General features: G+C 45.1%; 1 protein-coding gene across 8 annotated transcripts in view; it reads left to right on the top strand.

Annotated features, from left to right (window-relative positions):
• The window catches only part of LOC135217298 (general transcription factor 3C polypeptide 5-like), a 120104-nt gene that overhangs the window by 53576 nt on the left and 39299 nt on the right, over window positions 1–27229 (top strand). For all 8 annotated transcript variants that reach the window (XM_064253062.1, XM_064253063.1, XM_064253056.1 and 5 more), the window contains exon 3: window positions 6837–6990. In XM_064253062.1, the coding sequence (XP_064109132.1) occupies window positions 6837–6990 (154 nt within the window). The remainder of the gene's footprint in view (window positions 1–6836; window positions 6991–27229) is intronic.

Here is a 27229-nt window from a genome sequence, read left to right on the forward strand (position 1 = left end):
GGAGGTCAACCCGCTCAGCAACAGTGAGGCTCCCCAGGTAGGAGGGAGGCTGTTCCTCTTCCGTCACAGGTGGGGGTTCAGCAAATGGCACGAGCATCGTGTCCAAAGGATTGGGTTGGAGTTGGATCAAAGATCCTCCTCCAATCAAATCATTCTATCAAGTACCATCAAAGGAGTTGACAGATTATGCGGAGGAACTCCTTCAGAAAGGAGCTATTGCGAGAGTCAAGCATCTAAAATTTCAAGGTCGCTTATTCAGCGTGCCAAAGAAAGGCTCAACAAAAAGAAGGGTAATCTTAGACTTGTCAAAGCTAAAACTCTTTCATTCGTTGCGACAAGTTCAAAATGCTCACCATCTCGCAGGTACGGACCTTACTTCCCCGTGGGGCCGTCACAACCTCTATCGATCTTACAGACGCATACTATCATATCCCTATAGCCAGCCACTTCCGTCCATTCCTAGGCTTCAAACTAGGAAATCAGAAGTTCTCATTCAAAGTGATGCCCTTCGGTCTGAATGTAGCCCCCAGGGTATTCACGAAAATAGCAGAAGTGGTAGTTCAACAGTTGAGAACTCAAGGGATAATGGTAGCAGCATACCTCGACGATTGGTTGATCTGGGCACCAACGGTCGAGGAATGCCTCAAAGCCACGAAGAAGGTAGTACAATTTCTGGAACATCTGGGGTTCCAGATAAACAAAACGAAATCCAGACTCACTCCGGAGTCTCGTTTTCAGTGGCTAGGAATCCAATGGGATTTGTCTTCCCACAATCTGTCAATTCCAGTGGTCAAAAGAAAAGAAATAGCCAAGTCTGTGAGACAATTTCTCAAATGCAAACAAACATCAAGGAGAAACCAGGAAAGAATCCTAGGTTCTCTTCAGTTTGCCTCAGTGACAGACATCCTCCTGAAAGCAAGGCTGAAAGATATAAATCGAGTTTGGCGATCGAGAGCAAACGTCAAATCTCGGACAGTTGTCAGTAATTCCACAGATCCTTCGCAATCAGCTCCGTCCATGGACAAAAGTGAAGAATCTTGCCAAATTGGTACCCCTTCAATATCCCCTTCCAGTGTTAACCATTCACACGGACGCCTCCCTGTCCGGTTGGGGGGGATATTCTCAATTCAAGCAAGTTCAGGGGACTTGGTCAGTTCAGTTCCCGCCAGCTACCACATAAACGTTCTGGAAGCAATGGCAGTATTTCTTACCCTGAAGAGACTCCTTCCCCGAAGAAGTCTCATCTAAGACTAGTTTTTTTTGGACAGTGCAGTGGTAGTACATTGCATCAAAAAGAGGAGGGTCCAAATCCAAACACGTGAATCATGTCATGATAGACAATCTTGCTCTAGCAGACAAGCACAGATGGCATCTGTCTGCCACCCACACCTGGCAGGGGTAAGAAATGTGATAGCGGACGCTCTGTCCCGGTCAGTCCCTCTGGAGTCAGAATGGTCCCCTAGACGACAGGTCATTCCAGTGGATATGCCCGGAGAGTCCCAGTCTCCAAGTGGATCTCTTCGCCTCACAAGCGAACCACAAGCTCCCTTGCTATGTGGCCCCCAACCTGGACCCTCTGGCCTATGCCACGGACGCCCTGTCGTTAGACTGGAATCAATGGAGGAAAACTATGTATTTCCTTCAGTGAATCTTCTTTGAAAGTCTTGAGCAAGCTGAGAACTTTCAAGGGACTAGTAGCTCTGATTGCTCCAGACTGGCCAAAAAGCAACTGGTATCTCTGCTTCTGGAATTGGGTCTCCGACCTCAACGGATTCTTCCCAATCCCAAGCTGGTCGCAATCATACAAACTGAGGACTGTGTTCGCTTCCTCAGGACCAATTCTTCAGACCCTAACTTTATGGACTTCATGAAGTTTGCGGCTAAAAAGATGCTAACATTGATCCTCTGCATTAAAACCCCTCTTTCTAGAATCAGATAAAAGAGAGTCAACTATTAGGACAATATGACTCCAGCTGTTAAAAAAACAAAATTAGCAATCCTTCCTGAAAGAATCAAACACTACAACCATGACAGTTAACTTAGCTATATCCTTTTTCAGGTCCTTGTTTGAAAAGGCTTAGCAACTAGCACTATTACTACTAATAATCGGCTTTGAAGAAAATCTTTTTGGGTTTGTTGGGTTTCCAAATAGACTTAACAGAATCTTACTTTATGTCTATTCCCAAAGCCTGTGCTAGACTTAGACCTTCTCAAAGGCCTACTTCAGTTTCATGGTTCTTAAATGATGTCCTCAAACTAGCCTCAGATACTGACAACTCGTCTTGCACATTCATAATGCTACTTAGAAAGACGTTATTTTTGTTAAGCCTGGCTTCAGGAGCCAGAATTTCAGAACTGTCGGCTCTATCCAGAGATGCGGGTCATGTGGAATTTCTCCCCTCAGGAGAAGTTCTACTTTCTCCGGATCGTAGCTTTTTGTTTTAGCTAAATGAGGATCCCCTTGCAAGTGGGCTCCTTTGAAAGTCATCCCAACTTCCGCAAGATCCTTCTCTTTGCCCAGTATCAACTTTAAGAGCCTTTCTATCTCGTACATCCTCTAGATCCTCAGGTTCTCTCTTTATGAGAGAAAAAGGTGGCACTTTATCAGTGAAAGGAATCAGACAACAGATCCTTTACTTCATTAAACAAGCCAACCCTGAATCATTTCCAAAAGCACATGATATCAGAGGAGTAGCCACCTCAATTAATTATTTCCAACATATGAATTTTGAGGATCTTAAAAAGTATACTGGATGGAAATCACCGACAGTCTTTAAACGTCATTACCTGAAGTCCTTGGAATCTTTAAAATTTTCAGCAGTAGCAGCGGGAAACATTGTTTCTCCTGATACTGCACAGTAGTTGTAGTATAGATCCAGGTCTCCTTTCTACCTACCTCGTCCAACATGCCTCACCCTATTGCCATGCTACTCGGGATACTCTAGCCTTAGCCGCTAGAATCATATTGGTGGAATGCCCCTTATTTTTTTGCTAGGGACATCCACGTTGTGTACATGTAATGTACTTCAGTGTTTCTACCCTTATTTTTATGCTAGGGTAGAACACAATGAGTGTATATTTTGTAAATATCTAATTAAGTGAATCATTCTATATTATTTTTGCCATTACACTATTATGTATCACCATGTCTAGTATAAGCTAATTTTAAGTACTTTATATTGATTGCTTTCTTTACCCTGCCATTGTTTAGTATAAGTTAGCTTTAAGTACTTTTGTTTGTATACTGTAATGTTCTTGATTCACTTATATTACTTTTTTACTATTGGGTTTCATTTGTCCTTTTTCCCATCTTGTCTGTTTCTCTGGTACTATTTCATAGGCCGACACGAGCTGAGCCCAGAAAAGGGATTTTGACGTAGGAAAAATCTATTTCTGGGTGATTGGCTCGTGTCGCCCTATGAAACCCACCCTGTTTCCTTTTACCCACCCTTCAGGACAAGATGTTCATAGATTAAGGATGACCGCTATGGGCGGCTCGCTTGTCCGCGTGGCGTCGGTAGTAGTAGTAGTAGCGGCCGCATCACCCTTTAGTATCAGCTCTCTCTGGTGGGGGTTTTATGTTGAAGGTCTAAATGGTAAATGACTCGTGGTAGTGATCCCACTTGCCCCCTATTCCCATACCGACACTTCGTTGTTTTATAGAGTGAGCGAGTCAGTTTTACTGCATTTTCTTATTTTATTTTTCTTCTGGTAATTTTAGATTAATTTACCAAGAAATGAATGAACTTAAGGATATTTCATAGGGCGACACAAGCCAATCACCCAGAAATAGATTTTTCCTACGTCAAAATCCCTTAATTAACCTGATTTTGACATTTTCATTATGTCTGACGGTAGCTCTGTTAGTGTAAGGTATTGCAGGAAAGGCTGTAGTACTTACACATTTGACAAAGGAGAGGTACAACTCGCAAACTTTGTTCAATGATTGCAGGGGAAAAGACCTGCAACAAATGTGAATGTGGGATGCAAAAAGTGGAAATTGTTAGGTTCTCACTTATCTAAATTGTATAGAGATAGGAAATGTAGGGTGGCCGCTATAGCGAAGTTTAAAACTGTAGGTTCTAAGACATTAGATAGTTATAATAAGTCTGAAGATAATGTAGACTGTAGTATCTCTGCTCCTACTTTGTCAGCTGTTCCCAGTCCTCTAATTAATCAATTGACTCCTTTACCCAGTGCTTCCGATCCTGACCCCATTGCCAGCCTTGAATCGAAAATTGTGTGTGGAAGGTTCAGTACCTATCCTTAAGGATAGAGAATAGATTATGATTGTTGCTAGTGCAGTGGAAGAGGTGGCTGTTCATCCCGTCAACACTCCTCGGCAATGATCACTGGTGTACGTACTCCCCTGCATCTGGGAGCATTCATACTGGATGCCGTAGGGAGGTCAGAGGGGACTACCCACAGACAGTTGTCCCCTCAGACCTTTGCTGATGGATGGCTGTTGGAAAGGCATCCAGAGGCTAGTGAAGTGTCAGTGGAGGAGGTGACTTTTTGTCCCACCAACGCTTCTAAGCAAAGGTCACTAGCGTACTCCCCTACCTCTGGAGCAGTCATACTGGACACTAGGGAGGTCAATGGGGACTGCTACGGACTATTGTCTTCTCAGGTGGACCTGTTGTAGTATCCTGGTTTATGATGAAAGATAGCCATTGGAAAGGCATCTACAAGGTAGTGCACAGGCTGTCCTCAAGTTCGGAGGGGTACAGTCCTGAGAATAGGCGCCAGTGGTGTTTTAGTGATGAATCAAGGCCATTGAAAAGGCCTGCATTAGACTCAGTGTGCTCTACTGCAATGCCGTGCAGTCTTTGGGACCCCTGAACATTTCTCCTTGGATCGGCCTGTGATTGCGCCCAAGCCCTCCACTATGTCAAAACGTTCTTCGTCTTCCAGAGAACACGAAAAGCAGCTGAGCTGCCTTTGGTCCCTAGGCACCCATTGGCACCTGAACGCACAGGGGCACCTGACTCAAGTTTTTTCTTTCTTTCGCCACTTTGTGAAAAGAAGTCTACAAGCAAGAATTTGCCAACACACCTACCTTCAGAGATTAGAAGAGTGGTGCCAGATGTGCCTGTTTCTACCTCTAACCTGTCCCTAGGCACGAGACATCGCTATTCAGTGACAATTGTGGGATATTCATCATAAGCAGATGTTGAACCAGCCTATGCAAGGTAGGCTTCCCAAGATGGTTCTGTCTGCCTTGGCCAGGAAGGCGCTTAGTTTGCTAGACAGTTGGGTTGCTGAGAAAAGGGAGCAGTGGAAAGCCTCATTAGTTAACCCCCTTCTCACCTTGTTTGATGAAGGTACGTATTGGACATACAAAACCGGGGAAGCTCCCTCTCTGGGAGTAAATTGTCAGAGCTCATCAGCTCCTGCTGAAAGGAGGTATGTACGAAGTTATTCTAACCCCCATCATTGAAACTTAATTGGTGGTTATTCAGACAAGGTGCTTCTTATACCCTATACTAGCTGTAAGATGCTTCCTGAAAGGACCCAATCTCCTTTCCTTTTTCTGGCTCTGAGGAGGACATCACCTACCTCACCCATGGGAGGACACAGAAAGGATGTAAGGCAGTCCTTGACCTTTTTGGATGAACTTTTGGGTGTTTCTCTACAGTAAAGGCAGGTTTCTAGGCAGAGGACATGTATTTCCTCATTCTACCAAAGGGACATCATCTGCAGATCCCTAGATATTGTCTTGGGACCTGCAGTGGTAGCTCAAAAGGTGTAGACACCCAACTCTGTTTGGACCGACAAGTATCCTGCTCAAGTATTTTCATTTGAGTTAAGACTGGATTATGTATGATAATTGACTGGACTATCTTCCCTTATTCCTTTCTGCAACAGCATCTAGTCCAAGGTTTCAGCTGGGTTTCGACAGATACTGGTACCTTCACTTTGAGCACCCAGTCTTACCTTGATGTCTTAGAGGTGGCTCCATACTCCCCGGATAGTGCTATTTTCTTGGTCACTTAGTGTTAACTAGAATTAGCTGCTGCCTTACTTGAATTTCCTTATGGTTTTCATGAGTCTCTCAAGCAAAGCTTCTCTCTGGTCCAGAGGCCTACCATTCTGCCACCATCCCATATGCCAGATGGTTTAGGAAGTTAAAGGAAACGTCACATCCCCTGCTTACATTTGTGACTTGGTGCACAACTTTTCTAGGTAGGGTTCGACTCCAGCCATTTGTCAGAGATGATGTCTTACCTAAGAAGTAAATCTCCTACATATTACATTTGTGACTTGGTGCACAACTTTTCTTGGTAGGGTTCAACTCCAGCCATTTGTCAGAGATGATATCTTACCTAAGAAGTAAATCTCCTACATGTAAACCAGTTATCAGAGATGATATCTTACCTAAGGAGTAAATCTCCTATTTGTACGTATATGAATAACAATACATACTGTAGTTTATATTTCTATAGGAACAAATAAAAAAATTTGTAAGTAATTTGTATTTTTCTTAGGTATACAAATCAGAGCCGTTTAATTTCTTTTCAGCTGAAGGGAAAAGTAACTAGGTATATACCATCTACAATGACCATCCCAGCTAGCTCTGAATAACTTTCCTATATAGGTGGCTTTGGTAAGAATATCTTGGAAAAATACAGATATAAATGTGTTATTGTAAGTCAAAAGAAAGCATACCTAATTACATTTACTGTCTGAGGCAACCAGACTTGGTAGTTGAATATGAACAAAAAACCAAATATTAATTTTAACATTATGTACCTGTAATAAGAGTAGAATTAGCTTTATAGATATAATTAGAATTAGTTTTTTCAATAACTAATTCTTTCTTACAATATTTTCAGGTGTATTGTGAGGATAATCGGAGAATGGAGCTCCGTTTTAGACCTAATGATGTATATTGCAAACCTACGTGTGGTGAAAGGCACAACTCCACTGCTTTACTGATCCGTGTTGTTCGGAGGAAGAAAAAGAGAAAATTGAAATTAGAAGGAGGAGGTAAGTAAAAAATCATATTGCAGTGCACTCCCTGAACACCTGAATTAGCCTTGGTCGCTGACCAGCCTGAACTATATCCCCACATATTTACCCACTAAGTGGGTCATTTTAACTGTCAGCGTTACCAACACTGTAGGTAAAACCTAGTCAAATGAGTTACCTGTGTTACCTTTGGCAACACTGCTGCAAATACCAGCCACCGGAGGCCTGTCTCCTCAATTGTTCCTTGTTTGTCATGCTGTGCGGATTAGTCCCACATCAGGTGAACTTTTGGTCATTTAACCCGACCCCATTTTAAGAATTCTCATATTTTGGATATCAGATTACAACTTTGGACTGTTATTAACATTTTTCTCCCAATTTGACATTGTATCGGTACTTTGTACTCGCTATGGATAAGTTAGAAAATAAACGTCACCGTCAGCAAATCCCTCTGCTTCTGCTTCATCTACAGTTTGACAATCGACCCCTCTACTGCTGGACATGTTGGTGCTCATCGGTTCTGCACGCCCTACAAGCGTAGGATGAGTAACCGCAGACATGATCAACATTCTCTTTGTTATCTTGTGTAGGAAGGTTTAGGGTAATACCAGTCAGATGTGACGAGTTGTGTGTCTTGGTCAGGAGACAAGGAAGCATTAGAGTTAGTTATTCAAGAAATTAGTGGACAGGTTATCATCTAGTATGTCTAGCCTATTTCTAGCCTGACGAATAATTTAACTAAGAATAGAGATAGTGGTAGTAGTAGTATATAGTTGATTCTAATGGTTCTTTTTCAGCCCCCGCTGCCGGTTCCAGAACCAGTCCTGACGGGTGGCGGGGTTCATGGAGAACTGAAAGCCTCTGAGTGGGTAGTTTCTGCCTGCCCCCCCCCCAGCACGGAGCAGGCAGTGTTAGCAGCAGATTTCCCCCTCTCTCAGTGTGTGTAAGTTCTGAGGATGATGTAAATTTAGGTCAGATACAGACAAGTAGGGATAATAGGTTCTTAGTGTTCAGAAAGAGAAGTCCTGGTTTCTTCAGTTCGGATTCTATTATATTAGTTTATAGAGGGACGATTTGTCTTTAGAGCCATCTTTGGTTTTTTCTTGCTTCGAGTTCTTTGCAACAGAAGCTTTCTAGGTTCATGGTTGGTCGTTCAGGGGTGTTTTCGGGTCTGTTGGGTTCTTTTTCTTCCGAGGATAAATTTCGTTCATCTTGCGATGGTAGTAAACTTGGTGATCAGGTTTTCAATTTGACTCTACATATACATATATAGTACGGTAATTGTTAATATCAACTAATTCTCGGTGCAATGCATATTGACCTAAAATAATTCAGTATGTAGAGAAATTGAAGAACATTAACCACAGTTAGCCTAGCGTTCACAATGATATAGCGTATGCATATACAGTAGCCTAGCCTAAAGTATTCCCTATACTACATATTGGTATAGTAATAGTTTAGTAATAGTGATAATGCTGTAGGTTCAATGCCTTCTGACTTCAGATAATTCAGTACAGGTGTAGATTGAACACAAATCGAGAATCGGATCTTAGGATAATTCAGTACGAAATGTAATCAAACAGGAATGAAGATCAGATTCGGTCCGACTTCAGCATTATAATAGTATTATATGTATCATCATATTAGCGTAGTATAAATACTAACTTAGCAGTCAGTTTCTCGCTCTGGAATCAGCTGATGGCGAATATGAGTTTGCATTGCTGTATTTAACTCATTCTTGTCCTGGTTGGCTAGCATGACTGACGTAACAGCTTTTCCCCACATATCCCATGTTTGTCTTCTTGAGAAGAGCGTGTTTTTAACTATGTTGACATTTTAACATAGCTAATACATAATGGTATCTTGTGCCATATAAGTCAGATATCATAAGGAATGTGTACATTTCATTGCTTTCCAAGAAATTCCCTCAGGTGACGGAATTCTTTTGTATGACGTCTTCATCCATTTAGCAGACAAATTTCTGTCAGTAATTTCATTATGCTTTGTCAGTTACAGTTACAATATAATTACCAGTCGTATTATCAAATTACAATTACAACTGAAATTAATATTAGGGTAAAGGTTTACATTTAAATTACCTTAAAAATGTGTAATTGATTACATTTCAATTGAATTACAATTACACAAGCTTGTTAAGACACAGCACAGTTGTAGGGGGGCGTGGCCTAGGCAGGCAGTGATGCTGTCTAGTCAATTTCACTTGGTCTCGGCGAATGTTTTTGTTCGTAGTTAGCATAAATGAATATTTGGATACTACTTAACTTATATGGAATGAAGTCATATTGTTCGTCTTTCGATGTAATTTTAAGTCCAAATTTAACTAATATGTTTAATTGGAAACTAATTTTTTTTCCCTCCGTTAATAGATTGCATAAATTTTAGTGATTCCGTTCATTTTCGCTCATTTTCATCAGTATTACAAGTTTTACGTTATTTATCTTTGGTCTGTGTGAAAACAACCATAAATGAGCTCTTTCATGTAGTTTTATTTTTACCACGGCTGTGTTTGAATTCATATAAAAGCTTGGGAGTTTTATCCATGTTGCAGATGCATGTAATCTTACCTTATCTGCTGCTTCAGCTACATTGAGAACATAAATACGGTAAATGATTACTGTTGTACGCGGATTGAATACAATAAACAGGTGTTACTGTTGGATTTGATCATATTAGCAAACAATGTAGTTTCTCATTTGGTTGTTCATGACCGTACACAGTTGTATGAGTATATATTGTTAAGATAATACTTATTAACTTAGAAAATGGTGTAAAGTTATGGAGGTAGAGAAGTTAGACGATTGTAATTTGGCTCTCTCTCTCTCTCTCTCTCTCCTCTTTCTTCATCTTACTTTCCACCCGCTCCTAACACTTGATTCATAGTGCAACAGAGGAGGTTTTTTCTCCTGTTACTCCTTTCAAACTTTTTACTCTCAATTTCCTTTTTAGCACTGAATGACTTCATAGGTCTCAATACTTGGCCTTTGGCCTAAATTCTATTTTAAACCCATTTATCTCGCTGCCTGACTGCGCACTGCTGCCTTCACCAGCTGCACTCGAGATATGGAAAGACTTATTTTCAAAATGTAGTAGTGCTGATCTTAATTATTAACCCCATCATAAAATCAAATTATTATAAGATGAATTACAGTAGCTTGAATATGGACTGTATTTTGCCATTAACACAGCAGAGCAAAGAGTTTTCAGAGTTTCATCCTAAAATTTGGGGGTTTCAACAATTCCCTCTCTCTATCTTCGGGGTTGAGGGAAGTAATTTTGGCAGGGCTGTCTTCTTAGCACCTTTCTCGGATCCTGTATTTCTCAGGTTGCTGGTATGGAGGCTTCAAAGGCAGTTGCAGAGTTTTCTGGAACTCCGTATTATTTGAGATGAATCTTACCTATACTGTTAAATTTAGCTATATCTTCCCGCCGATTAGGCGAGTCGGTATTCAAACAAAAAATTTAATGGCTGCCCAGATGACCGTCTAGTTTACCTGTTCTCCACCAAGTGTGTTTCGAATGGTTTAGCTCTTGTCAGAACTCTCCTTGCCGCCATTGCAGCTAGGCAATTGTTGGTATTCTATGAAGTTTGGCTGTTTTACACCTGTTTACGGTATTGTAATTTCATTTTCCTAGAATATCTTCCATCGGAAGCAAAACCAATAACATCAGGCTATGTAGGAATGTTTTTGGTGTAACCAGGATGTTGAAATTGGAAGTTGATCAACATTCCTTTGTACTTGCAAGGGTACAGAGTGTGATTTTGGAACTACTAGATGTGAAGAATGTAGGGAATTGTTCTGGGAAATTTATACCTGAATATTTCTCATATAGGAAAGACTGGAAACTAATAGATTGCGAAAGCAATTATAGTTAGGTCGGGACTTATATCTGTCAGGCCTTCCCTACCCAGACTAGGCATTTTAGTAGACTGGTGTTGACTTCTTTTGTAGCTCCGCCTTCTGCTCCCCATTCGGTTCGGGGAGCGTGTCAAGAGGTTGGAACATTGAACCTATATTTGGTTCTAATACCAGTTGGGCTGGGTTCGTGGCGGGAGTATTCCAAGTCCCTCCATGGTGTGCGCTTTTTTGTGTTCCCTGTTAGAGGTGGGGTGTTGGTGCCCTTGTCTGTGCGTGGCCTGAGCCTAGGACTGCCCTGCGACAGTTAGTGGTGGCCGCTGCCGGGGAGCCAGGTCGGTTCTCGGGGCGGTGGGATTCTGTGCCCTCCAATACCTGCTTCGCCCTTTTCATGGGATGAATCTCGTTTGGAGCGTTTGCCAGTGACCGTTGGAGAGCGTTGGTGCTCGCGCCATAGGCGCATTCTGTCGTCTTTGGCACCTGGTTTGGGGTGTTAGTGTGCATAGGTTTGATAATGTGCAATACGTATAGGTGTAGATATTTTGTTGCTTTCTTTTTCTTTCCTGTGGGGAAATGAACTTGAGACTTACAGACATGCTGGTGGATTTTCAGTCTAGCTATGTTGTCTCGCCTCTGTGACTGTTTAGAGAAGTGGAGACGCCAACCCAGCGAGTTTGTGTAGCCAGCTTAGGGTTTGTCGCCAGCGGGAGTTTTTAGCAAGGAAAACGAGTAACTCATTTCTGATGCTGTAGGGTAATGTCCTCATGCTTGTACTCACTCGGTTTGGAAGAAGTGAGAACACTCTCACTTCTTGTCTGATCATGCAGCTCGGTTTAAGGTGATAAGGGATTATCTATTGGTAGTCTTGTTTTATACCTTTCTGGGATAAGTGCAGACTCAGGTTCTGGGATATGGACTGTTGCAACCTCCTACCTTGCATGGAGAGACTTGGGACCTGTACGTTACTGGTGGAAACAGTGAAGGGCAGTTGTGATTCTTTTTTGGTCATCCTCCACTGGTTTAATCTCCCTCTTATAGCTTCCTTTGTCTTCAGCAGAAATCTCTCATAAGTCTCTTTTTAGTAGGAGATTTTATATAGAGGGAATGATGGTCCAAGGGTAATTTTTTAGGACGAGCTGTATGCATAGGTAATTGGAAATATTCTTGGATGTTTGGAGACTGAATACTAACAGGAAGTGTCTGCCCACATACTTGTTGGTTTTCTAGCATGGTTTTAGTGCCTTTCCAAAGAACGGTCAGACTTGTGGTACACATGCAGAATGTATTTCACTTATCAATACATCTGCAGTCATGCAAGTTCCTTCAAGATGTTTTTACTAGAAGGTATTGCTGTTCTGTCCACTTTGTTTGGGTTAGTGTGCAGTCCTCTATAAGTTATGTGAGGGACTTGTTCCTCATTGGTGGATGGTGTCAACTTTAGGAGCAAGACACTTCTACTGAATTAGTGATTCAAGTTGGCCAACTCTGTCAACAGTATTCCAAAGGCCAAGGTCCTGTTGCTTCTTCTGGCCAATTTCTATGCATTATATTGTTAATTCTCTATATCCCCATTCTTTTCTAGTGATGTGGGGATGATACTTAATTATGCATGCTTGTCGATCAAGATGAATAGTCATGTGTTGCTGGAAGAATTTTGGGCCTGAAGGAAACTTCCTATATGGTAAGGGCTTTTCCTCATTAGGAAACATGGCCTCACAGGATATTTTCAGATAATCATGCTCAATTAATGTACAGTTTCAGAGTAAGAATTACGACTTACAAATAAAGTTTATTAAATTTGTAAGTAATCCAGAACCAACTTTGGCTCCAGGACTGTAGGAGGGACTCTGTAACCAAGAATTGTCCATTTTGTTCTTAAACCTAAGTCCAGGTTTTGGTCTTTTCCCTCTGTCATGCAACACATAGTATAAGTAGTGTCATTACACTTTCATGCAACATAGAATGGTCAACAGTACACCTGGTAAAACTTTTTAGATAGGGCAGTGTAAAGACACCAGGATGCTTAGCAGGTTTATTCCTGCTCAGAAACAAAGTCTGTGGGAAGTTTGCTGCTTTGAGTGAAATGAAACAACACATGAGTGAAATGAAACAACTTATTGGTTTGATCATTCATTCTGTGGAAGAACAGTGTTTAGCAATTGGGGATTCAGGAAGAACAATTGCCTACATGGGCCTTTACGTCCGTAAGTTTGGCACTTGCTGTGGATTTAAGGAGCACTCATTTAGACTTCCTAGTATATGTAGATGAACAGGGACATCCGAAAGATTACTACTACTTTATTGGCCCTCAGGCTTGAGCAGTGGATGTTTCCTTAAATTTTGCCTAATTCAGACTCATAGGCCTGCCTCTCATATCTACTCTGAATACTATTGAGAAATTTCAAGTTCAAGAATAGCTTAGTGTCTCCTGTAGAGCCCTTGTAGCCTCAGGGCACAGCCTCAGGGCAAATTATTTTCAGAATTTCCAATGCTCTCGGTATATGTCTCATTCTTCTGTTGAGAAGAAATCAACTCTACTACACAATTCCATACTTAGTGCTTAATGACTCTATGGGTCCCAGTGCTTGGCCTTATGCCAAAATTACATATTACATTCCACAATTCCATACAGTTTCATTAACTTAGGCATCTCCTTAACTGCTTGGAGATGTTAGAATGTCCCCTCCCAATAATAAGATTTTCAAGTTATCATAGGATCTGCCCTTAATTTAAAACTGCCATGGCCTGGGGTCAGAAGCAGTGGTCTGTGTATTGCTGAGGGTGCCATTCTAGAGGAATTTTCAACACCTGGATCCTTGTAGATGTCAGTGTTTTCTGTTTAGAGGAGATAAGACTTTTCAGTCTACTTCCAAAGTTGTCGTTCCATACATTCTTTCCTCGGTATTGCATCAAGTACTTTTAGATCTTGCTGAGGACCAGCACTGTAAGGTGTTGAGATTGAAGCCCCTTCATCTCAATATCAGTCTATCTCCAGAGTTTAGATGCGGGTCTAACTTTATCTGAATTTACTGTAAAACTTTTATTTAGAACTAGCAGTGGTTAATAAGTAAATTTATTGTCAGCACCCTTCTTTAAGCTGGTGTAAAGGGAATGCTATTTTAGCTCTCTGCTTTAGAGCTGAGGGTGATGTTAAGGCTATGCTTTACAGTGCCCTGTAAGAATTCCAATGTAACCCCTTAGTGGGGAAGAAGAGGAAACTTCTCTATCCTGTTGGGGCATTTAAATTAAAAGGTTAAACCTAGAACTTTTTTATCATTCTTTTAGAAACCTTGAACATCTTTGTCTAAAGGTAAATGCTGGAAGAGGCAAAGTTAACCTTTTGTTTTGTGGTTTTAAGAAACATAGATGTTGTCAAAGGTTAAACCTGGAAGAAGCAAAAATCAACCTTTTGTTTTGTGGGTTTAGAAAACCTACTATGAGATTCAGGGTCTCTGTAACACGGTTTTTTGGACTTTGTTACTTGTCAAAGCATCGGATGTAGCTGAAAGTTGACATATGTATATTTTACAACCACACACAAATTTTGTCAGCATTATCAATAACCTAAACCCGATAGTTTTAATTTTTATAGAGTAAAAATGATTTAGCCGACGCCATGGCCAATGATTACGAGCCAAGAGTCGAAAAATGACATTGTTATGATACAATAAAGTTTCATACATACTTACCTGGCAGATATATACATAGCTATCGACTCCGTCGTTCCCGACAGAATTTCAAATTTCGCGGCACTCGCTACAGGTAGGTCAGGTGATCTACCGCCCTGCTCTGGGTGGCAGGGCTAGGAACTATTCCCGTTTTCTAATCATAATCTCTCTTCCACCTGTCTCCTGCGGGGAGGCTGGGTGGGTCTTCAATTGTATATATCTGCCAGGTAAGTATGTATGAAACTTTATTGTATCATAACAATGTCATTTTCATACATTCAACTTACTGTCAGATATATACATAGCTGATTGACAACCCTTTGGTGAGGGCAAGAGACAGCTAACTAACTGACTAGACAGGTAAACAACCATATGTTAGTATTAATACCTTAGTTCCTACCTTTTTAGATGGAAGACCTTGTGCTACTGCCCAGAGTGGCTGCTTCATCTCAGAGCCTAGCGAGATAGTGTCTGTGCCAAGGAGTCTGATCTGGATCTGTCGATGGGGTCTCTTCCACTTACTCGACAGAATCCTAACTGGCGTTTGTCAATGGGAGCACATCCGCTTATATGACAACACGCACTAATTTAAGGAGCACACAACCAATCCCGATCACCCGCTCCTAACCCGTGTTAGTTCTAAGATTGCCTAGAGTTATCCCCAAACTCTTTGCAAACAACCACAAACTCGAAACTCATACATACAAAAAAAATAACAAATTTTTGTACCCTCTAATAGTCAGATGTCACTCGATTTTCAAATGAAGAGAAGTGAAGGCCGCCTGTGCGACTACTGACACTCCCATACACCGAAAACCCGAGAACACATCCGCAAGAGGGTTACGTACATAATTTTAAGGATTGGTGCTTTCTCCTTTACCCCAGAACCGTTTGTGCTGACACAAACGGACCTAAACGAAAAACATTTATCATACGTACTCGCACGTCTTTTAAATAATGGGATGCAAACACAGAGTTGCATCTCCAATAAGTTGTGTCCAAAATGTTCTTTAGTGACATATTTCTTTGGAACGCCACCGAAGTTGCGATTGCTCTAACTTCGTGGCTCCCACTCTTAGAAGATTAAAAGAATCATCTGGACACTTCTTATGAGCTTCCGTGATAACACTTCTAACAAAGAAGGCTAAAGCGTTCTTGGACATTGCTCTCTTGGGGTCTTTCACTGAGCACCAAAGACCTTTCTGCGAACCCCCCAACTGCTTCTTCCTGTCCAGATAAAATTTTAGAGCTCTAACTGGGCAAAGGGATCTTTCTGCCTCTCTGCCCACCAAACTAGAAAGTCCTTTCACTTCGAAGCTCCTGGGCCAGGGATTCGAAGGGTTTTCATTTTTGGCCAGAAAAAGAGACTGAAATGAACAAATTGCGGAGTCCTCCTTTGAAGCCAACTCTTGATTCAAGGGCGTGCAACTCACTGATTCTTTTTGCCGTTGCCAAGAGAGATCAGAAACAAACACTTTCTAGTGATATTACGGAACGAAGCAGTGTGAAGTGGTTCGAATTCATCTGATGAAAGAAATTTAAGAACCACATCTAAGTTCCAGCTTGGAACCTTAGGTACAAGTGATTTAGATGTTTCGAATGAACGAATGAGGTCGTGCAAATCCTTATCATTCGTTAGATCTAATCCCTCCTCTGTTTCTAAAGACTGCTGAGAGCATACTCCTGTACCCCTTAATAGTTGGTACTGAGAGATGCGACTTTTGTCTAAGAAACAGAAGGAAATCTGCAATTTCGGTCACAGAGGTACTGGAAGAGGACAGCTTCTTCGACCTACAACCAGTTTCTGAAAACTTCCCACTTCGATTGGTACACTCGCCTCGTAGATGATCTGCGGGCTCTAGCAATTGCGTTTGCTCCTGGCGAGAAAACCCTCTCGCTCTGACAAGTCTTTCGATAGTCGAAAGGCAGTCAGAGCAAGAGCGGGTAGATTTTGATGGTACCTCGCGAAGTGGGGTTGTTTGAGCAGATTCTATTCTGTTTGGAAGAGATCTGGGGAAGTCCACTGTACCATTCCATCACCTCTGTGAACCAAATTTGAGCTGGCCAATACGGAGCGATCAGAGTCATCTTGTTCCTTCGGATGCCACGAATTTCTGACTACTTCCCCCAGTATCTTGAACGGGGGAAAAAGCGTAAACGTCTATTCCTGACCAGTCCGGGTAGGAGAAAGGCGTCTGTTTGCATAAGCCCGGGGATCCTCCACCAGGGCACAAAATGTATCTATCCGTTTTGGAGAGGAACGTGGCGAAAAGATCTATTTGAGGCTTCCCCCAAAGGAGCCAAAGGCTCTGACAGACTTCTGAGTGGAGTGTCCACTCTGATGGGAAGGACCTGGAATCTCCTGCTCAATCTGTCCGCTCTCACATTCCTCTCCCCTTGAACAAACCTTGTTAGGAGAATTACCTTCCTTTGGTTCGCCCAAATCAGTAGATCCCGTGCCAGCTCGTACAGAGCAAAAGAGTGCGTCCCTCCTTGCTTCTTGACATAAGCCAGAGCTGTCGTATTGTCTGAATTTATCTGCACGACTTTTCCTCTGACTAAGTGTTCGAAGCTCTTTAGTGCTAGGTGAATCGCTAAGAGCTCTTTGCAATTTTATGTGCCATGACACCTGTTCTGCCGACCAGGTGCCTGACACTTCTCTGGGTCCCAATGTTGCACCCCAGCCCGCCTCCGAGGCGTCTGAAAACAATGTCAGGCTTGGGTTCCGTACTTGCAGGGACACTCCTTTGTTTTCCTTTAATGGAACCAACCACCACTTCAAATGATGTTTTATCTCTTCCGATTAGGAAAACGTGTCCGAGAGCTGACCTGTCTTCCAACTCCAACTTCTTCTTAGGAAGAACTGAAGCGGTCGAAGATGTAATCTTTCCTAGGAGAAAGAACTGTTCGAGCGAGGAAAGGGTTCCCAGAAGGCTCAGCCATTCCCTCGCTGAAGTGCGCTCCTTCCCTAGAAAGTTCGATACTGTGGCACAGCCTTTCTTTATTCTCTCTTGAGATGGAAAAACTCGAAAACCCGAGAATCCATCTGAATCCCCAGATAAACCACGTTCTGGCTGGGGATCATCTGAGACTTCTCGAGGTTCACGATCAATCCCAAAGACTTTGTCAATTCCAGTGTTGTTCGCAGGTCCTCCAAACACTGCTTTTGAGACCTGGCTCTGATGAGCCAGTCGTCCAGGTACAGGGAGACATTTATCCCTTTCAAATGTAAGTGCCTTGCTACATTTTTCATTACGTCTGTGAAGACTTGAGGAGCCGTGGACAGGCCGAAACACAGGGCCCTGAACTGATAATTTCTTCTTCGAACATAAATCGAAGGTACTTCCTCGACGAATGGTGGATCGGGATGTGGAAGTATGCGTCCTGAAGGTCTAAGGACACCATCCAATCCCACTTGCCGCAGTGCTGCAAGGACTGAGGCAGACGTTTCCATGCTGAACTTCTGTTGTTCGACGAATTTGTTCAGCGCACTTACGTCCAGTACCGGTCTCCATCCCCCCGAGGCTTTTGTTACAAGAAAAAACAAGCGATTGTAAAACCCCGGGGAGTTGCAATCCAGCACAAGTTCTATTGCTCTTTTGTCCACATCTGTTCCACCATCTGACGAAGAGTATCCCTCAGAATAGGGTCCCTGTAATCTGGCGGACAATTCCCTCGGAGATGTTGTCAAGGGAGGAATGTCCTTGAATGGGATGCGATACCCCTTCGTGATAATCGACATCGTCCAAGTGTTGGCTCCTATGTCTTCCCAGGCTTTCGCAAAATAATGTAGCCTGGCTCCTACGGGTGTCTGGTGACGGACAGAATTTTCACTTCCCTTTCTTAAGGAACGGAAGGAAGACCTGCCCCTCTTATCGGTTGACTTCCTTCTGGCGATCGGTCTAGTTGGAAGACCTCCTCGAAAGGGCTGTTTCTGAGCTGGGGCGAGCCACTTTTCTTTTCCGCACTAGCCACAGGCCTATTCTTCCTTGAGGATTGGTCTAAGGAGATCCTGGGTGGCCTTTCCGTCAGAGAATGCGCGATGTCCTTCACCAACTGTGAGGGAAAAAGGGTTTTCAGAGAGAGGCGCAAACAATAATGCGGCTCTCTGTGAATGAGAGACGGCCTTCGTGAGGAAAGCACTGTGCACCGCCCTTTTCTTTAAAACTCCTGCACCATATAGGGAGCATACCTCAGCCGATCCATCCTGAACAGCCTTATCAATACAGGCGAGGATGCAATTCAGGGTTTCTGGGTCGAGTTGTTCATTTTCTTGAGATTTCTTGGCCAGAACCCCAAGGGACCAATCTAAGAAGTTAAAAACTTCTAAAGTATGAAAAAGTCCCTGATGAGGTGATCCGTTTCCGAAAGCCCCCATGTAACCTTCGCTGCATTCAAGGCGTGCCTTCTCGACGAATCCACCAAACTCGAGGAAGTCTGACTCAGCTGAAACGGACAGAGATAGTCCCATATCCTCTCCCGTTTCATACCAAATTCCTCTCCTCCCTGTAAGTTTAGCGGGAGGCATACAAAAGACCGTCCTTCCTAACTCCTTCTTCTTCTTGAACCAGGATCAAGAGATTGTAGAGCTCTCCTCATAGAAATGGCAGGCTTCATTTTAAGGAAAGAGGAAGACTTGAGTGTTTTCGTGCTTGAAAACTGCGAGCGTGGCGAAGGGGGAGCAGCTGGCGTCAAAGAGTCTCCATATTCCTCCAACAATAGGGACGAAAGAACCTTTTATAATTAGAAGATCCTTCCTTCATTTCGTCCTCCGAGGCATCTTCTGGGTTGATAGGCTCGGAAGGAGAAGGTTCTCTTCTTTCTACTGACTCTTCTCTTACTCTCTTACGAGTGTCAGGCTCTTCCGAGGAATGCGCCTGGTTTTACAGTAGGAGTATCTCGCCTGGGAGGAGTAACGTGCTTGGAATACTCCTGGCGCCTGGCAGGCGCAAAGCGCCTCGAATACTCCTGGCTTTCAGTAAGGGCATTTTGTTTAGAATCTGGCGCGTTGTATATTAAGTTCGAGTACTGGCGCCGGGAGGAGTATTGCTTCGGAATACGCCTGCGCCTGGGAGGAGTAACGCGCCTGGAATACTCCTGGCGCTGGCAGGCAAAGCGCCTCGAATACTCCTGGCTTTTATCGGCGCATTTTTGTTCAGGAATACTCCTGGCGCGTGGTAGGACGATTAAGTTCCGAATACTCCTGGCGCCTGGGAGAGTATAAGCTTCGGAATCTCCCTGGCCGCCTGGAAGGAGTAACGCGCCGGAATACTCCTGGCGCCTGGCAGGCGCAAAGCGCCTCGAATACTCCTGGCTTTTAGAAGGCGCATTTTGTTCAGAATACTCCTGCGTGGTATGTTGTAGGAGTATTAAGTTCCGAATACTCCTGGCGCCTAGGAGGAGTATTAAGTGCAGAGTACTCCTGGCTCCTGAGGAGTATAAGCTTCCGAATACTCCTGGCGCCTGGGAGGAGTATTTAGTTCAGAATACTTCTGGCGCCTGGGAGGAGTATCTAGGCCCGACGACTCCTGGTGTCTTGTAGGAGTACGCCGTTCCGAATACTCTTGATCCTTAGCATGTGTCTGATGTTTAGTAGGCGCTTTCCGTCTCACAAGTGCTCTACTCCTAACAGGATCTTCCTCTTCAGGTAACTCTTGGCGCTTGATTGAAGATCTTGAATCTTGTACTGGCTCGTTGCGCCTACTCGGAGTCTGGCTTCTGGTTGGCGCCCTACTCTTGACAGGAGTAGCTTCCTTTCTTACCTCTCTCCTGTCTAGCGCACCGCCGCCCCCCCCAGAGATGGCCGCCTGTGCGACAACTCCCCTGAAGGATGCGTCGCGCCTGGCAGGAGATAGGTATTTAGATCTTTTAATAGGAAGCCTATCATCCTTCTTTACGAGTAGGCTCCTTATAACGAGTTCCTACTAACAAGGCTAATTGCTCTTGCATATTCTTCAAAATTTTCTTGGTTGAGGGACTTCCGCATTAGGAGAGGGAGATCTGGAAGGCGCTCTAGGATCTCTTCCAGACCCAGAGTCTGACTGTATTCTCGCCCTCTTTATTACCGAAGGTGCTCCTCCTTCTGAGAACAGCGCTCGGGACTCGAATTGAGCTCGTGCTCTTTCTTACTCCTCTTCAAAGGACGGGAAAGATTCGACTCCTTCCATCCTCTTCTCGGCGAAGGCGAACTCGACGACGAAAAGCACTCTCGAAGGATGCTTTTCCTATAGCGGTCTTTGGCAGTCGATACGATCGATTCTGCCGAAGGGGACGCCTGATTCGTTGGGGATTCTCCACAACCCCCGCCCGTACGGCTTTCGACTTTCCTTCTCCTCCGGCCAGGGAGCTTGGAAGAGGTCTAGGACTGGGAGCGTCGCAGAGACGACCAGACGCCCCCTCCACTACACTGGGGGGGGACACTAAAATCACTGCCACATTCATTCCTTACCTTCCAATGCTGCGACTTTTTCCTGCATTTTCTGAAGGGAAGCTCTAAGTTCTGCTATTTCCGAAGGCAGAACTAGAGGGATTAGCAAGATGTGAACGGGCTGAAACAGAATGGTTATTATCATCATAGGAAGAAGCTACAGAGCTAGACAGTAATCATGAGAGGCAGACATACTGCGGGTTTATAATCCGCCTTCCTCTCTCTATCTCTCTCTAACTTCTTCAAGTAAGAAGTTAGATTCTTCCACTCTTGTGCATTCAGATTCTTACACTCATTACACGTATTCTCAATCGAACATTCAACCATTCTACACCCCCTACAACTAGTGTGAGGATCTACCGAAGCTTTCGGAATCCTCACCTTACAGCCCTCATTCACACACACTCTGAAACTAACACTAGAATCAGACATATTCACAAATTCCAAAAACCAAGTCCAAAAAACAGTCCACGATAGCGAATGCCAAACAACGATCCAAGTACGTCACCAAATATCAGCGAGAGATGATCAAAAGCTTTGCGAAAAACGAATTCTAGTCAGGAGGAAGTAACAACAATGTTGATACAGCCGGCGCACAGAGAGATTATGATTAGAAACGGAATAGTTCCTCAGCCCTGCCACCCAGAGCAGGGCGGTAGATCACCTGACCTACCTGTAGCGAGTGCCGCGAAATTTGAAATTCTGTCGGGAACGACGGAGTCGATAGCTATGTATATATCTGACAGGTAAGTTGAATGTATGAAAACATTGATTACGTAAGCAAGGTAAACACCTTTTGACGACATGTTGCCCTGCCCATCCACCAGACGGAAACTTCATCGGCTCTGAAACCCAAAGACTTTAAGAATGGCGGAACGATACTTAGATGTGGGTGGGGAATCAGTGCTAGCGTAGTAATACTACTGTAGCAGTAGTGCCGCAACAGTATAGCAGTAATATAAATGAAATGACAATTTTGTACATGAACTTTCCTGTCAGACATATACTTAGCTTACGTCTCTGACGTCAGCTAAGTATATGTCTGCCAGGTAAGTATGTACAAAACTTTATTGTAAAATAACAATATCATTTTGTCGAAAATTGCATTCTTCCTAACTATACAAACCTGAGGTCCTTTAACAATAGGAAGGTAACTAGCGGCAGCTGGGACGGTTGTAAGCTTCGAACAAGGGGAGAACGGTAGTTAACTGCTTGTCCGATCGTGCGGACGCGCGCCCGAGAGGTGAAGAATCACTTTTGCTTTAGGCCCATGCAAAAAGTTGCAGAGTGAGGGTGGCATGAGGTGGGATATATGTAAAGGACCTCAGGTTTGTATAGTTAGGAAAAATGCAATTTTCGACAAATTGTCATTTGTTCCGATACGTAATACAAACCCTCGGTCCTTTAACAATAGGAAGACTCACTTATTGGTGGGAGGAATCTGAGTCTTTTTGGTGAACAGACTGGTGTTCGTCCAACCCTGGAGTGCCTCCCTGGTCGTAAGAGCAAGGGAGGGATCCAAACCTCTGTCCGATTGATCGGGGTGTGCACCACAGGATCAATGGTCAGACCTCTGGACCAAGTACTAAGAGAGAGGCAAGCGTATCTCTTCATACCAGCAAGCAAGAACTTGTTCCTGTTTGCAAGAGACAATCATAAAATGATGGGTTTGTCTCAAGTTGGCATCCACTTCCTCCCCCTTGTTGGAGGAAGTGGTGGATATTACTCCTATCCCTACTGAAAGGGATAGGATGGTGCTCTATTGAGTAGCTCACCTACATCTCGTCCTTACCCAGCAGGGTGACGACCGTGTCCCTCTACCCAGAGGTAGAGGGGAGAAAAAGATGGGAAGAGGAGCCAGTCACACTCTCATTCACTCATCCATTCTTACGGTCACACCAGGACTCGATGCTGTTCAGCCTGCGAGGGTCTGGGTTAACTACACAACGTGTTGAGCAACCACCACGGTTCCCAAGGAAAAAGATCCAAGGACCTGTGGGCAATATCCCGAAGGTAGAAGGAGGTGCATGCGGTCCGGTTGGACCAGGCCCCTGCCTTCACTACCTGCGCAACGGAGAAGTTTCTTGCGGAACGCGAGAGAATGATGAAGAGGCGTCCACACTCATCCTGGGTGTCGAGTTTCTTCAGACAGCTCCGTCGCGCCTTCACAGGACAAAGCAGCATAGCCTTGGGCGTATAAGGCGAGGCGGTGAAGTCCATTAGGGAGGGTATTGTGAAGGACTCGAACCAATCGTCAGTTACCGAAGGGTTCCGAGTCTTCGCTACGAAGATCGGTACGAAATCGAGCGTCACAAATCCCCATCCCCTTGTGCTTGACTTCGCAAGAAAAGTCATGCAGTTACCTAAGACGAAAAGAAGGGAATAGTTGTATGACCTATCCCTCTTCTCGACTTTGGTTATGTACAGTACTCATACTGACAAGCTATTAAGACGAAGTAATGATTGCTCTGGAACAACCGAACTAAGTCCACAGCATAGTTCGTAACTGACTCGGGCGCTCTGACAGCTGCCGACTGACTGGTTCGGAATCGGTAGTGAGGCAAGGTTGTCCAAGCATCCGGGTAAGTCACGTGACCTTCGCCCTTTAAAGAGTTATGCTGAGAGACCAAACAAATAATATATTTGTTAGTCACCGATGCCGGACGGCGCGGTGATGATTCTCTTAATGCATAAGCTCAAAAGGCGAAAGTCAATTGATTTCAAAAGACCGAGGTCCCTGATGGCAAGATAATCTCATAGACATTGAATCTCAGCTTAAGGAGAACACACTATGTGACGTTGAAGACGAAGGTAGGCAATGAATGCAACACTACGTCTTCCAGCTGAATCGAGAGAAGGAATCTCAAGATTCTGAACCGTGCTTACAAATGACTGAAAACGCTAACCGCCATTTCATTGCTGTCGGTGTGTGCAATGAAAGCGGGGCGTTCTTCAGTAATGAAACACGGGAGAGCCGCCTGAAGAACTGCTTTCTCATGGGCTACGTTTGGAAGTAGAGCTGGCAGGTGTGGAGTAAGGCGATGTCTTTCAATACATCTGCTAATCCGGGGTGAACAATGAACAATTGCACACCTCCAAATACGAGATATTTTAAGGACAAATCAGATTCCGCAAAAATCATTCGCATTATCGTGATACGATGCAGCAAGAGACTATTACAGAATTCTGTTACCGTGCGGTAAACAGAAAGATGAGAGTCGAATAGATATCTCTGTTTTAAATTCTCGCAATACCGAAGACGATGAATACTAGTGTCACAGCAGTAGATGGTCATTCATGTATGCGAGAATCCCCGTTAATCAGAGACTTAAGTCCGTGATTGTTGGGCAGAGATACGGTTGGTATTCAATCAAAGCAGGTGAGAAAGACATAACCAACCATGCATCTCGAAGCGGCAGCTGGTACTGAAATGCCTCGGGCAATTCAATACGCAGTAGCTGTCGCTGACTCGTCATCCTGAGTTGCCAAGTAATCCTTTCCACGAAGGAATGCGTTCGGCTAGAACCACCGAGCATAAACAGATATGCTCGAGCAATTATATTTATGCGAAACGAATTTCGGTAAATATAAAAGCTTAAATGGTGTTGTTGTGACAACACCATAAGTATATAAAATTGAAACTGGAAACTCCAGGGAGGTTGCAGGCAACCCCGAGTTGCAGTTCAATTAGAATACTTCTCGTCTACGTCGCAATCCGTAGAGTAACCAGGATATGCGCCTACCCCTCGGACCATTCAACTGCTTAGCAGAATCATGTCGCGAGGTTAATATACATAGTATATTTGTAGGATTCTGAACAACGATCTCTATCCTAAATTCTTTTCCTTCAAGAAAACAAAATAAGGATTGGAGATCGACCGCCTTCGATCTCTAAGAAAGAGAGAGAAGGAGAAGTCTTCCCTGAAGGAAAGCTTCAATGGTGCACAGAATAACGAAGACGAAAATTCAAGCCAAACTGGATATTCCCGTCCGTTCTCTCTAATCCAGGGCTGGCCGCCACTGTGAGATATCTTCCTTCGGCGACAGTCTTCTTCCAACGCTAGACTCCAGGAATTCGAGCATTCGGCGAGATCCCCGATTATCGTGGTAACAATTATCGGGAATACTCGTCTAACTCCCTTGGACAGTGGTCTCGCCATGTGTGCTAGAAATTCTGCAGAATTCTAAGCGCCCAGCAAAACCCCCACCGGATTCGTTAAACGAATATCGGTTGGTTGTCCTCTCGATTCCCGTAGAAATCGGAGATGGTGCAGGGTCCCTCCTCCACGACCGGGGTTACGTCAGGTAGGACCCGAAGGTCCCCCCGGTAGCGCAGTCCCCAATCGTGGGATCCTACAGAGAAGTCTGTAGGATCCTACCCCTTTCCCTCGTAGCCGTAAGGGGGAAGGAAAAGGATATTGCTCGCCCTTCCAGCGGCACTAGCATTTGGAGACGAGAGTAGGAGCAGCCATCACCTTGCGGTGATGGCCTTCCTCCCACCCCCCTCCCCCCGAGGAGGATCACGAACTCGTGCTGTAGGTAAGCATCTGCCACCACTGTGAACTTCGTCTGGGTGGGGCTGATCGACACCTGACAGGAGACCAAAACCGTCCTCTGACTCATTCCAGTCCTCGTCGAGATCGAAACTCTCAGGAGGACGGAAGGGGGGGGAAGAAGAGAGGGCAATACTCCGAAAAAAAAAAACGCCGCTGTCGCCGCAAAGGAGGGGAAGTAGCTTGCCCGACCGGCTAGACTGAGCGAGCCTTCTCGTCCGGAGACGAGAGGCTCTCCTGGTTCAGAACCGAGTCGAGAAGCTCTTATCGCGGCAAGCCCACCGTCAGTCTGGTTCCCTACTCGGGCTCGAGAACGACTTGAGCCGTGGAGCGGCGATCCTCTCCCCAGGTCGTTGTGCTGACGAATCAGTGCAATAACCTGGGCAAAGTTACTCTGAATCTCGGAAGTTACAACGTCTTGAGGAGTAGGACCGTCCAGTCCCTCCAACAAGAGCAGTTCCCAAGACCCTCCTCCTTCAGAAGAAGGACCAGCAACAGATCCCTGACGGTTGCCTCCAATCACTTGCGCGTACGTCCTGGCTGGTCCTAAGACCATACCTGGCACGTGCGGCGTCGTGACGGGATCGTGAGCGGCGCATCTCTCACGATCACTCCTATATACCTCGCTCTTCTCGGCGTATGCCGAGGAAGTTGAAGGTATCGGAGAGACAGACCTGATGCTACCCCCTCCCCCCCCTGACGGTCGCCTCCAATCACTTGCGCGTACGTCCTGGCTAGTCCTAAGACCATACGTGGCACATGCGGCGTCGTGACGGGATCGTGAGCGGCGCACCTCTCACGATCACTCCTAGCTACCTCGCTCTTCCTGGCGTACCCCGAGGAAGTTTAAGGTAGTGGAGAGACAGACCTGACGCTCCCCCCCGCTCGCTGGCAGGACCAGCGTAGGTGGGGGGCTGCAGCCGATCACCAACCCGCGGTGGGGATCGATCTGCAGGCCTGGCCGTGCCGCTCACCTGTGGCGAGCGGCTCGACTGAGCACGTCGACCCCGGTCCCGTGCGTCAGACGAGCAGCTGCTGGTCGCCCTATCCGCGCAGTCCCTGTGGGAGCGGCGGTCAGGTGACTTGCAGAGCTCGTTTTCGCGGTGAGACCAGTGAGCGTCCTCAAGGCGCGTCAAACCGCTGGTACCAGCCAAGGCTGGTACCGATGGTCGGGGGGACCTATTCCCAGCCTCAGCCCATGGCTGGTCAGAGACCGTCACGTCTACCATGGTTACCAGCTGGTCGCTGCAAGAGCGGCCGCTGGCCTGGCGAGAGTCACATGAGCGGCTCTCACCAGCTTCTGCTCCGTGCTGCGGTCCTGGCGCCGAGCGAACTCTGGCGCCAAAATTTTGGCTATACGCTCTCCCGCGGGAGATCGTATACTCGGAACTTCTCGCGAACGAGAGACCGAGCCGGAACCTGGCGTAGCGGCAGCCCCGCAAACACCAGGCTAGGAAGTACCGTGGTATTCGGTACGCCTCTGGTCCCCGTCTTCTTCTTCCTTGTGGAAGAGGAGACGGACCCTGTTCCCGAAAGAGCAGGACGGACCAGCAGAAGAACCCCCCCGTCCAACGGCGTGGAACAAGCCCTTAGAAGTTCCCGAAGGAGTCTTCTTAGGGGGGAAACCCGGGTTACCAGCTGGTCGCTGCGAGAGCGGCCGCTGGCCTGGTGAGAGTCACCTGAGCGGCTCTCACCAGCCTTCTGCTCCGTGCCGCGGTCTTGGCGCCGAGCGAA

The sequence above is a fragment of the Macrobrachium nipponense genome, chromosome 7, assembly GCF_015104395.2.
Source record: "Macrobrachium nipponense isolate FS-2020 chromosome 7, ASM1510439v2, whole genome shotgun sequence".
NCBI lineage: Eukaryota > Metazoa > Arthropoda > Malacostraca > Decapoda > Palaemonidae > Macrobrachium > Macrobrachium nipponense.